Source organism: Ustilaginoidea virens, chromosome 4, assembly GCF_000687475.1.
Source record: "Ustilaginoidea virens chromosome 4, complete sequence".
NCBI classification, from domain to species: Eukaryota; Fungi; Ascomycota; class Sordariomycetes; order Hypocreales; family Clavicipitaceae; genus Ustilaginoidea; species Ustilaginoidea virens.
In genome coordinates, this window is record NC_057319.1 from 3,311,315 (window position 1) to 3,324,216 (window position 12,902).

Sequence of the window (12,902 nt, forward strand, 5' to 3'; positions counted from 1 at the left end):
TGTTTGCTGCTGCTTGCTGGTCAACAGTTGCGCGAGTGGGGCCCCGTGTGTTGCACAGCAGACCGCCGGCTGGCGTCTGGTTGCTTCGACAGACGGCCAAAGCCTTTGGTGAGGGTGAGGGTGAGGGTGAGGGTGAGGGTGGGGGGTTGCGGGTTGCGGGTTGCCGCGCAAGTCAATAGCCAAGTCACATGACCGCCATGTCACAGCCCGTCGCGCGTTCAAGGCGCCGGCGCATGTTTGTTGCTCATCAAACACCTTGCCTCTCGTTGTGGTGCTTATCCGAGACAGGCCGTGTCGACGAGCTACCGCTGTTGGTTGAAGTTACCGCACGCATGTTTCTGACACTTGCGCACAAGCCCACTCACAGCTGCTGTTCTTTGCCATCTTGGTGGCTGTCCAAGGTGGTCCAGAGTTGCTATGTACTACTGCATGTACTGTACTGTACTTATTAGGAACCCAAGGTACATACATAGGCAGGCTGTCGTAGTGGGAATCCGCCCATGAACCCCCTTCCTTCCCATCAATGATATATTCCAAGTTGGTGCGAAAACTCGCAGACAGACGCCAGTAATAAAGAAGAGCCAGCAAGCCCACCAGTGACCCTCAATGGTACATACCTCAAACAAAGTACGCGGCGAGGTAGCGGGGAAGAAAGCACATAGAACCGCGATATCCGTGACGAGAGAACAGTAAGCAAAATCGAAAAAAAAAAAAAAAAAAAAAAAAAAAAAAAAAGGAAAAAAAGGAAAAAAAGAAAAGAAAAAAGGTCATCAGATAATGTTGCAACTACATGTCCCAAGGCAGTAGGGGAGCCTGATTTGTGCAGCGCTAGCTAGAATCCTTTTGCTTGCCACCATAAATCGCTTATACCGGGAATTTTGTTCGCTTGGGGAAAAAAAAAAAAAAAAAGAAATAAAAATGAAAAAAAAAGGGGGGAGCAGAGAGAAGAGAAGGGTGTGTGTGGGAGAGCGAGAACAGATATTTCTTCAAGGACATCTGCTTTGCGCAGCCGTCACAATGGGCCATTGCAGTAAAGGGAGAGATTTGACCGTCTCTGCCAGCGTCCCAGTCCTCCTGTTGAGATTTAACCTTCTCATCTGTCCTGGAGTGCTAGCCGTCCATACACCGTCTCAGTCGCGCAGAAAAATTGCACCTGTGGCGAGCCGGAGCCACGCAGCTGTACGGTGCCCATGTGGACCATTACCGTGCCACCACATGTTGATACGAGGATGGTGTCTTCGGGGCTGGCCGTTGAATCAGCTTTGCGCAAGGATGATTGCTTGGTTGCTGTCGTTCGCGGCAGGCCGCTGCAGTTTTGTATATCAGTCTCTACTTCAACCAGGTCCGGGAAACGCATGAATCTTGAGGGGGCAAGGGGCAAGGCAAGATTAGGCACGTACAACAGATATCGTCACCCCTAGCTTAACGCATGAGTTATTTTGCATCCAAAACATCGCTTTGATGACACTTGTTCGTCTACTCGGGAAACTCACCAATACTGTTTGCTCACAATTGTAGGCGGACATCTCCGTTCTGTTTCGATGTACTTGGAGCACCACGATTCCACCAAATGGTAGTGATGTTGGCAGCTCATCTCTTTCTAAAAGGAAGAAACCGTTAAAAGAAAAGAAAAGAAAAAGAGTACCTCTGTTAACGCTGATCCACGTCCCCATTGGGCTCGGGATGTATAGGCTCCTTACATAGATGTAGTTGCACATGTTGTGTGTGTGATGGCTGCTAGGTCAAAGCCTGAAACCTTTACTCGGAGAGCCCGTCCTAGTCTTGGTCGAGGAACGAAGCTGTTCCCTGGACAAAAGGACAGAGCCAGGGGCCGGGACAGTGAGAGTTGCAAAGGTCCAACCGAACAGCAAGAACGGGGTGCCAGATTAGGTTATCTTGTCAGCGGCGTACGGAGTACTTTGCGCGTAGTAGTCTGGTGACAGATGGCTCGGAATAATAAACGTGCTGGAGAGACAAGATGGTGAGGATTCTCTTTCATCCAAGGACGAGGCTTCTCTCAGATAAATACTGAATCCGCACAACGATAGGGCAGTGATTTCTTCCCAAAGATTTCATCAGTCAAAGACGATCGAGGAAAAAGGCGTCGATGTTGAGCAGCGGCCATTCTTATTACTGCCAGGGTGAATAAGCTGGCAAAGGAGTCTCCGCTTTACCCATCGTCTTCCCCCCTGCCTTTGATGTCGAGGCCCTTAGCACACAATGACTTGACTTTGCCAGCCGACATGGAGAAGGGTGCGAGAAGCCAGGGTAGGAAAACAACACACCACCCGGCAGGTCAGGCAAGGGGTGATTTTACTTGGATTCCTATACCCCCCTCTAGGCTCTTCCCCAGGCAGCAAAACGAGACCCTCCCAAAAGAGAGGGGCGTGGAAACTTGGTGGTGGTGTCCAACATCATCTTTGGTTGGCATGAAAGCCTCTGGGGTCTGGTGCGTGGGCGTGGGTGTTGTGGAGCCCAGAACCGATAACTCTGGCCTTGTCGTCCAGAAAATGCCTGATACCTGCAACCTGCAACCTGCAACTCCCCCAGAGCCGTCCCGAGACTCGCTTCGCGCTGCGCTCAAGTTCGTCCCGCCTCGCTAGTGCGATTGCTTCAACTGCACCACAACGGCATCGCTGTATCATTGTAACAGTGGAGTAACGTCTTCCGTTGCTTGACTCGGACTTTGTTGGCTGCCATGTCGGTGAACTTGTCTCGCCTGCCCTGCTTTTCACCTTTTTTTTTTTTTTTTTTTTTTTCCCGGCGCAGATTCGGGGTGCTTGCGGGTTGTGACAGAAGCTTGTTCCAGCATAAATCAATGACAGACGCCGCAAGCGGGAGGAGGGAAAGCCGAGCGAGACTGAATCATCGCGACGATGACTTAGGAATCCAGTTGCGACGGGTATGAAGTTTGACCTCCATCTTCGCTACTTTGCTCAGGCGCCCAGGGGCATTATCCAAAGAATAATGTTGCGGTCGATCGAACAGGAAACTCTTGTAATGACGTCGAACAGCTTGTAAGTGGTGACATGAGAAACGAGGTTTATTTTTATTTTTATTTTTTTTTTCCCCTTCTTATACACTCGAGAACTCGCCCGAGCATTGGCGTACAGACTTGGAATCATCCAGTCAAAAGCTTAACGTCGGCATCTTTCTGCGGACAAATGCAGGAGACTGCTAGCCTATGGGCCATCACATCACCACCTAACTAACTACTATGTAGTAGGTAGTTTACCTGTTAGTGTGCGGCTTGGCTGAATCGAGAGCAAGGGCGGGGACAAACGGACAAACGGACAAACTGATGGTATGGTGGATCCCACCGCGAAAAGCTTCTAGTTCATCTACAGACGGGGGATATCTGGTGTCAGCTTTTTGCCTCTGTTCCGCTCAAACCAGAACCGCGGACCCAAACCAGACGTCGTGCGAGTGGGAGTACAGTGGTGTGCTGTGGTGTTTTGGGCAAGAATCATTGCTGCATCGCAGCCAAGTTGGCCAGGTCGCTTCCGTGCAGCGTCAGGTTTGCGCTTGCACGTCAGCGCCCGATTGCTTGAACCCAGCATCAAGGATGCCTCCTTTAATTTCCGCGAAACTCGTCATCAAGGCTCTTGGGCATTGTGCTGACGCTGGGAAACGGCAGAAACGGCAGCAAGCTATCAATGCGATGAAGGTTGATGTATGGAGGGTTGGTCGGTTTTGGTTTGGTGGGCATTCGACGCCGCCAGCTGCAGCGGTGCATGTCCAGTCTGGTGGATTAGGCATCTGAGGCAGGTACGAACTGTGACACCTGGCCTGCCCTGGGCCTGCCCTTCCCAGCCCAGCAACGAAATGCACGCCTTAAATCGAAGCCGGAGGAGATAAAGACAAAACATAGAGGCGGCACGGAAAAGAAAGACACTGCAACTGCAATGCAGCCCACGCCATTATTCTCTTCTCCCTACCATGTCCGTCCACATCGCAGCACAACCAACCAGACCTATTTGCATACGCCAACCCAAGACTATAAAGTCTGTTCGTGCCTAACCCGCATCGTCAACCACAGCGTGCCAGCTCAGACGAAACGACGACACGACCTGCAGTCTGCAGTCATCTCAACTACCACGTGGTGGTATTTGCGTCTTGAACTTGCCCTAAGCACACCCCCTCCTTGCGCTCCCACGGCGGTCTCAAGAACGGAAATGGCTGCTTCCTGAACCTCGTCACGCAGACACGCTATTGCGTCCGGCCCGGAAGACCTTGGTACATATGTAAGACGTCCACCCCACTCAGAACGTCTTCGTACTGACCATAAACGTGAGCCTACAAGACCACACAGAACCACATCCTTAGCCTAGACATGCAAGACATACGTACCACCGTCTTTGCCCCCTTTTTCCATTTTCCAACCACTTGCATGCTCAATGCTAGGAGGGGTTGGGCGTTCCGAAAGCTCGGGGAAAATGCCCAGGTATATTGGGTTTCTGGACGAGATACGGATTGCAATGGAACTAATGGGAGACATCAAGGATGGAAAATGATTGGTACCTGAATTTCGCTGACCAGTACTGCAAACACCAGCTGCAAGTTTGCAGATTCAGCGTCCTACCCTCACTTCTCTGGAGTCACGCGATGAGCACGGAGACTAGCCATGCCTACACGGAAGCCTGCCAAGAGATGGCCCAGAACGCTCATGCACGTACTATTTACCAGTTTACCATGTCCCAGGAGTCCCAAGGGCAAACATTGTCTCCCTAGCCGTTTCAATGTGGAGACCGGTGAAGATGTGATGACCAGGATTGAAGTGGCATTCTCTAGCGAATCGACCAATAGTCGAGGCGGATACATGTCCAGCCATATCCGGAACATTCTCAAACTTGTTCTCATGTAGCCAAGAACGATGCAACGAATCTATGCTTGCGTTTCATGACGGGCTCAAGAACGGATGTCAAAGCGGGGTGGTCACTGGTTGGCACGGTTTGGTGCACCACGCCCAATTCAGCAACCCGGCGGCTGCCAAGGGGAAAAGCAGGCGGGAGAGAGACCATGCACCTGCAGTTGGGACTCGCACGCATAAGAATAAGAGGTGCGAGCCAGAAGCCGCGGCTACGGCAGTGGGTAAGGGCCATGACATGACATACATGATTGTGATGGACACTGATTGTGAAAAAGTAGGCTTCAAGGACGTGCACGTTTCCGATGTTGACGTCTGGCCGGTGAGGCCATGCCGTATTTTCCAAGATGTCCTTCCCAACCGCCTTGCCAACAGCCTTACCAACAGCCTTACCAACAGCCTTACCAAGAGCCATTCCAACCGCCGTTTGAGAAGGACGGTATGGATGGGATGGTGGGATAATGACTTGCTGCAGCCGTTTCACAACCGCCCGGCGACATTCTAACGCGTCTTGTGGTTCCTCAGCCTGTGAAGAAAGGAGGGACGTTTGGTCAATCTGCGGATGCTTTCAAGGGTCTGCTGAGGCAGAGGGTGGAAAGGTGGAGGACAGGATCATGATATGTAGATTACAAGCATTACGAGCTTAGAACTATTCGACCCCACCGTTTCCACCTTCACTCCGACGGTCGACCCCCTACCCTAGTACATACCCTAGTCGGTCGTGTGCACGCTTTCGGGTCCAATGTGACACGACGGCTCTGCCCAACATCGGCACGGCTCGACCCATCCGCCACAATAATCCAGGCAACTTCCGAAGCCACAGCGGACTGGAGCAAATCCATGACGAGTCAAGCTTCAACACAAAGACCACAAGGCTCCATTCCTTGTTTGTGGTTCGGGGACACGGGTTATCAAGACGAATTGTTCGTCTTGACTACCTACTTGACCAAGGAGCACAGACATCATGTCGTTACCTGTGAAAGCAATACGATGCGAGCCAAATACTTTTGTCCATCCTGGCCAGAGACAGTGGGGCCGGGCCATTCATTCATTGACTTTTGCTCTTGTTTGCTTCCAGCTCAAGACTTGACTGTGACGTGACAATTGTTGACATTGTTGAGAGAGCCAAGTGCGCCTAACGCGGGTGCACCCCAATGCCGTGGGGCACACTTCGGTTTATTTGTTGATGTCCCCTCCTTGGCCTCTCTCCTTGCCCTCTCATTTATAACATGGTTGACCCAAGGCAGTTCAAGGCATAGGCTGCTGACATGTAAAGTAATGTAGATTGCTTAAACCGGCGCTGCACCGGCAGTCCTTGCGTGTCAATGTATCATATGCCCTGGTGATAATGCTCGATCGAGCACGTTATCTCTCTGTATGAAACAGCCATGTTGATGCCCAACGAACTTTGGCTCGACGTTTCCGAGGTCATACCACCACAAAAGCAAAAGCGTAAACAAAGATTAGATGCCTGATGCTACGATGACTATAGTCAACATCACAGATGGAACTTGGGGCCAAAAAGCCGCGCCCGCGCCTGAGCCGCTGACTGCATGGGGGGGGGGGGGATTTTAAAAAGTCAATAATCACGCGACGAGACGATACGAGACGAGACGATACGAGTCGAGTCGAGTCGAGTCGAGCCTGAATGAAGTTGTTGAGCGTCAAGCGCGGCTGTCACATGACCCCACCTACTAGGCGTATATAGGCTCCACCACCACAACACGTCTTGGCTTAGCTTCATCAAGCCTCCTTCATATCACATCGTGCAACCGTCACAGCGGCCCACGGAAAGATGGGTTCAAACTCCGCTGCAATCTCCAGTGGGTAGGCTACCTAGTAGCATGAGTGGAGCGAGCCGGCCACCATCCCATCCCTCCAAGCCTTACCTACCGAGCTAGTTGCGCCAAGCTGCTGCATCCAACGATAACTGCCGGGGGGAGGGGGCTGCCGATGCAAGGCGCCAGCCAAGCCCATTTCAATGGGATAACGGAACGGGAGTACGGAGTGGTTGTGGTTGCGGTTCAGGGGATTCTCCGACAAAGCAAGTCTTGCCAAATGCCAAGCACCAACGGCGCCGTCGCCATGGTAAATTCAGGTGAAAATGATCCAGTCCTCCATCCCTTACCGAGCCGCGGTTTTTGGGCTTTTCAACTTGGCTTACCCCATATGCTTCCTTGACAACAGCAAAGTTGAAAATGCGCGGAAAATAGCTCCACGGGGATCTGGGTGCTCCACTCGATCTGGGTAGGACTGGGTAAAGAAGGAGGGTATGCAAATTGATACATACCATCACTCACAAGCTACAGGGATGTTTCGCCAAGGGTGTTTTTAAAAAGGCAGCAGAGTCCGGAAGTCCAGACTGCAGACCGTCCGTCCCGTGATTTGGATTTCTGTTTCATCGGCTCCACGAGGACACCCTTGCTTGGGTTTAGCACTAGAAGATCCGAATCAGCCAGCCCTAGCTAGGCCCCTGGGCAAATCAATGTTGGATGCCTACTCCCCGAATACTCGTCGAACCGACCACGTCCTGGCTTTTATTTCTATTTTTATTATTATTTTTTCTTTTTACAACCGCCAGTACTAGCTAGTACTTTGGGAGCATACCTCCGTAAGCAGAGTCACGCTAGGTCGGTTCATTGTGAGGGCCAAAAAAAAAAAAAAAAAGAAAGAGAAAAAACACCAAGTCCAATGTGCGCCTTTGACAGCCGGCTCATTGCAGTCGCAAGTCTCTGCGAGTTGGGGAAGCTGCATTTTACACGACTACGACTTGCAGTTTACGCTTTTACGGTTACTGGCCACCACCCATGCTCAGTAGAGTAGGTACCCAGCGAGCACGGACCTCGATAGCGCATTCCCCGAGCCATGAAGATTGGGGGTGGCGGACGCAGAAAGACGTTGCATCATTCGAGGAACCCCCCTTCCTCAAGCTCGGCAACACCTCAAGGGCGCGCCCAGCAACAGCTGTCTCGAGAGTCCAGTGACTCAAGCCCATGCAGGCGGGCTGGTCATCACACAGCAGTCAAGAGTAACTCGGGCCGAGCCAAATTGCCCCAAAAAGTTTGGCCATTCCTGGCAGATTTGACCTCGCCAAGTGGGCCAGAAGGTATAAGATATGGCCAGATATTGCGACACGCCGAAGATCTGGATGGGACGGGACGACTGCCCCGTGTCCCTCACACACGGCCTTTGGTAATTGACTCACTGGCTTTAGCGAATCAGGCTAATAAATACCCGCTGGAGACGTCAATCGAAGACCAGCAAGGTCAAGGGCAAGGAAAGAGACAAGTGTGTAGATACGACAGACGTGTTGAAGATTGACCGTCCAGTGGAGATAGGTATCCCCATCATCGACTGGAATCAGGGGGGGGGGCTTGTGACATGGTATGCACGTCCGGTCCGTTCTTGGCCCTCGAGTTTCTTTCTTTCTCTTTGTTGCACAATCTCCCGCCAAGTATCTGCTTTCGCACATCTCACAAACGCCGATACAGCTGCCAGTAGTCGGCACACTGGTAGCCCCCCCCCCGGAAACCAACTTTCCAACCGTTATGCAGTCAAATCACCCAACAACCCAACGGAAAGATACTCTGCACTATGGATGGCGGTGAAACCCGACTTGAGCGGCGGCACAACGTCATGGCTATTAAGTGCTATCTATGTATGGCCTATAGAAGGAGGGCATATCCGAACCGCAACAACATGGGGAAAATACATTAGGCTTGAGCAGCACCTGGCTCAGCGTTCTGGACAAGATGAGGGCTCCCGGTCAAGACACTGGAAGAGACCCCTGGACTTGTGCAAGTTTTGCACCGCCGGGACCCAATTCCGACGCTTTCGCGGGGCCACTCGTATTCGAAACAATAGTCATCTCCCTACTGGTGGGTGCGCCAACACAAACTCGATCCTCCAAAAGACTTGCTCATTAACCCGGCCGGGGGCGTGCATCAGTGATCCAGAAAGGCTTCAATCTCGTCTCGGAGCTCAGCTAGGTGCTTCCCAAGGCTCTCTTCCTTGGACTTGACTGCTCTGTAAGAGATACCCACCACGTCCGAGAACATTGACTTGCCGTTTACGCAATCTTCGAGACCAGTAGCCGAGTGACTGTGGCCATAGTTGAGGGCTGGATCCAAGGCGGCAGTTGCGGCGCGCAGACGAGCGAGGAACTCTTCGGCCAGCTGTATGGTGAGAGACATTTGCAGAGACGGGGATGGATCGACAGCAAAGGAACCAACTTGGACATCAGGGAGTCTCCAGAACCGAAAACACGTCTCGGAATCGGCCTGCGACAGCTCCATGCGAACCAGACTGAAGACCTTTTGATACATGTCCAGAAGTCGAACGTATGTAGAGAGCACGAACATGGAGTTCCCGGGATCAGAGCTATCCATGGAAGCGGCTCCTGAACCATGCTGCTCACACGCAGACAATCGGTCCAAAACATCGGCCACCCGCCGAGTGAGCTTGAACATTTCGTCAATGGGGAAACCACCCTGGTCTGGGTACGCTTCGTCGGCTGCTCTTCCCAGGACCTGGATATTGCACACGGCTGCTTGCGGTTGAGGCAAAACAGAGGCAAGGTCCAGCAGCCGAGAGTTGATTTCCGATAGTTGCGCCATCCAGTGAATGTTGTTGTTGTTGTTGTTGTTGTTGTCCGGGGAGTTTGATTTGGGTATTGGTGCGTGAGCAGCGTGACGCAAGGCAATCTGTCGTGGTCGGCTGCGGAACCGTGACCTTCGGCGCTTGTCAATGACACTTGGGCCTTGGATACTACCTCCCCTCAGGTCGATTGACGAAACCGGCGTTTGAAACTGGTTGCTCTCTGCTGCCGGCAAAGTTGTTCGTGTTGGATGAAACGTGTCGTTGTTGCTCTGGTTCAGCTGGTGATCCCACGGCTCCGTAAAGGAAGTGATGGGTTGGAACGCTTCCACCGACACAGTGAGGGAACCTTGTGGCAGCGGTGCTGGTGCGGGCGGCGAGAAGAAGCCGAGCTGCTCAAACTGAGCAAAGTCCAGATCCGCAGGACCCAGTGATGTTTCACCTGCGACGACGACCTCTTTCCCAGGATCCTCAGGTTGCTGCAGTATAGGAAGGTCTGAAAGAAAAAGCATGTTTTGTCAATACATGAAGCTATCAATCATTGGTCGGGGGAATAATGGGCATGCACTGACTTGACACTGCCGTGCAGAGGATCACTTACCCTGTTCTCCAACGACCAGGTCCAGCTGACTGCCAGTTCTTCGTCTCTTTGGGGAGCGTCTACCAACCGGGGGTTGTATGCCCGCCGCCGGACCCTGCGGCTGGGGAGCTTGTGGCGGCTGTTGATTCGGATTAGGGTGTCCTTGGACCTGCCGCGGATACTGCTGGTGCTGTGCTTGTTGCTGTGCTTGTTGCTGTGCTTGCGGTTGCGGTGGTTGTTCTTGTTGATATTGGTGTTGATGATGATGATGATGATGATGATGTTGTTGTTGTTGTTGTTGATGATGATGATGATGATGATGATGCTGTGGCTGTTGCTGCTGCTGCTGCTGCTGCTGCTGCTGCTTCTTATAGCGAAGAGAGGGACTCGACTTGCACTCGGTTTGGAGTCTAATGCACCGCTCACAAGCCTCGTCACCAACACGTTTACAGCTCAGCTTCTGGGAGTGGCAACGGTCGCAGGCCTTCCTAATAATATTATCGGCCATGTTCAGAACCATATCATCGGGGAAAGCAAAGATGGGGTTAAGAGACATGCGGATGGTTTAAGAAGACGACGCCGAACTGTGATATCCACCTGGAACCATGCGTCACTCCAGCCCCTTCCCGTTCCTATTCTGACTTGAGACAGATATCAGCCAAGTAATTGGTTACCGAGAAACGATTTCTTTCCAAAAAAAGAAAAAGAAAAAAGGAGAAAAAGATGCAAACCGCCGCTCCCCTAGACCCAGGCCAAAACTCGTACCCGCTTGTGCTGATGTCGTGATGATAGGCTTGCACCGCACGCTGGACTCGTCGTGTCAGAAGGCTGTGGATTTGTGGAACAGACTGCGAACCCGACCATCTGGTAAGGATGAAACAAAAGTGACAGAAAAAGATGAGTCCAGATTTTCCCGGGGGCAACGTCGACACAGAACCGGGGTTTGAGGGGGGGGGGGGGGGGGGGGGGGGGGGGGGTTTGTGAAAGGGAGGGGGGAGCCGAATCATGCAGGCAGTTCGAAACCGCCTAACCAGTCTCTCGGTTCCTGATGGAGCTTTGTTGTTACCTTTCCGAATCTCGTATGCCGGTCATACAAGGAACCATGTCCGAATGTGCCAGAGATATACTGGACAAGGGGGAGGGGGGAATAGCCCGTTCCATTGTATCCCGACCGACGCGACACGCCTGGCAGCATCGAGCAGCGCTATTATCGGGAAACCACGGCCATCAGGGGTTTCCCGCCAGTGGGTTCAGGAAAGCAAGTAGGTGTTCTGTGCAACGTTGCTCACAAGTCCTCGCCACTCTCGGTCCAGCAAGAAGAGGAGGGGATGCTGGCGCGCCGCAGTGTGCGGGATAGGGAAGCGAGGCTCATTAAATCGGCAGCCAAGCAACTGCCATGACAAGCCCGGTACCATGTGTTCGGATCGAAGCACAGGGCGGTGAACATGTCAGTAGCCGTTAGCAGGTGTAACGGCGGCAGCAGGTAATGAAGGCACGGGCGACATCCGAACCCTGGCCTTGGACGTGTCTGTGCTACAGCCCAGACTTCAACTCGTGGTTCGACTTGGGGTTGTGTACGGAGTATATGGGTTGGCATAAACACTGCTTTGGGACGTTGCTGCCAGTGTTATACGACGTACCCAGTAAGAGAAGGGTTTGGGTTTTAAGCACGAGTTTTAGCGATTGCAAAAGCCTTTCCGTCTTTCAAGGCTTGAGGTCTGGTTTCCCAGCATCGGCTTCTCCAAAGCGACCTGCCTGACTGGGTTTGTGTTGACGACGCGCGGGACGCGAGTAATTTTGCCTTCACCCAGCGACCACACGGCAAAGGTCTTCTCATCAGCCGAACACAGCCGTGTCTTCCTCCGGCTCGTCCAGTCTCGAGTCTGACAATAATCCCTGATGTTTCTGAAGTTTACCGAGTTTAGCCACGTCGTGGTTTTCTGTTGCCACCCAAGTTCTTGTCGCCGCCAAAGACCGCCATGCACAGAACTCGCTCACTCCCTAGCCTCGGTATTGTCTCACGGATGTCCGACAGATACATTTGCATCGCCGAGTGGATGATCTAGCCGTCTGTAGTTTTGCCGGTCAGAGGGATGGGTCGGCTGTAAGCAGTGCTGTTGGTAAGCCTGCGGTTGCGTCCAGGTCTTAAAGCGTAGAGTCCCTGGCTGAGGTCTATTTTCCAAGTCACGCAACTAGGTCGTAGAATGTCCGTCACGTCTTTATCCAAGCAAGCCTTTGCTCGCGTCTCGCGAAAATCCGTAGCTGCGACGGCTTATCATTTCACAGGGAATCTCCTTGGATTTGTGGAGACTTGATCCAAGTGATGTCTTACTTTCAAGCTTTGCAGAAGCCAAACGATAAAGATGAGGTCGGTTGGGTTCGGTGATGGCGACGTTGATAGGGAAAGGTGTATGCGGACAGCGCGGAACCAAACCCCCGTCTCGCTCCGTCTCGCTCTGTCGTGCTCCGCCCGGCTCTGTCGCCTTCAAAGCCAGCCGCATCTCTCTGCAACGGCTCGAGCCCACGGAAGCATGCATGCCATGCTGTCACCAATGGCAGCAGACAGACATCTTGCCCGGTAGAGGAGTTGCAGTATATGGCATGGGACACGAACACCGGATCTCGTGAAGCCATGATACCCATCAAGTCGAAAGGGTACATGCAAATTCAGCAAGCTCCTTCTATCTTCCCCGTAAAAAGAGCCGTCGAGTGGTGACGTATTCCCACGGAGAGCAAGGTCCGAGCATGCAAAAGTTTCCATGATGGGGCTTTTTCCCCAGCAACTCGTGCCATCCATGAGTCATTCGTATACAGCAGTTCGAGCTTTCGATTTGTGCGTCGACACGCGAAGAGGTAGCC

The 12,902-nt window shown here is 52.5% G+C and overlaps 4 protein-coding genes across 4 annotated transcripts; 2 read left to right on the forward strand and 2 right to left on the reverse strand.

The window, feature by feature from the left end:
- Nucleotides 1–986: 986 nt before the first annotated feature.
- On the reverse strand, nt 987–1,718 carry UV8b_05369 (uncharacterized protein; the record flags this gene model as incomplete). The annotated part of the gene is made up of 5 exons (XM_043142866.1): nt 987–1,110; nt 1,205–1,307; nt 1,401–1,417; nt 1,494–1,600; nt 1,701–1,718. The coding sequence occupies 5 exons, from the start codon at nt 1,716–1,718 to the stop codon at nt 987–989; spliced, it is 369 nt and encodes a 122-aa protein (XP_042998799.1).
- A 2,187-nt stretch (nt 1,719–3,905) lies between these two features.
- Nucleotides 3,906–4,326, forward strand: UV8b_05370 (uncharacterized protein; the record flags this gene model as incomplete). The annotated part of the gene is made up of 3 exons (XM_043142867.1): nt 3,906–4,004; nt 4,133–4,244; nt 4,304–4,326. The coding sequence occupies 3 exons, from the start codon at nt 3,906–3,908 to the stop codon at nt 4,324–4,326; spliced, it is 234 nt and encodes a 77-aa protein (XP_042998800.1).
- A 560-nt stretch (nt 4,327–4,886) lies between these two features.
- On the forward strand, nt 4,887–5,372 carry UV8b_05371 (uncharacterized protein; the record flags this gene model as incomplete). The annotated part of the gene is made up of 2 exons (XM_043142868.1): nt 4,887–5,091; nt 5,149–5,372. 2 exons carry the CDS (start codon nt 4,887–4,889, stop codon nt 5,370–5,372), a joined length of 429 nt encoding a protein of 142 aa, XP_042998801.1.
- Nucleotides 5,373–8,811: 3,439 nt separating this feature from the next.
- On the reverse strand, nt 8,812–10,599 carry UV8b_05372 (uncharacterized protein; the record flags this gene model as incomplete). Its single annotated transcript, XM_043142869.1, has 2 exons — nt 8,812–9,959; nt 10,065–10,599. 2 exons carry the CDS (start codon nt 10,597–10,599, stop codon nt 8,812–8,814), a joined length of 1,683 nt encoding a protein of 560 aa, XP_042998802.1.
- Nucleotides 10,600–12,902: the final 2,303 nt, after the last annotated feature.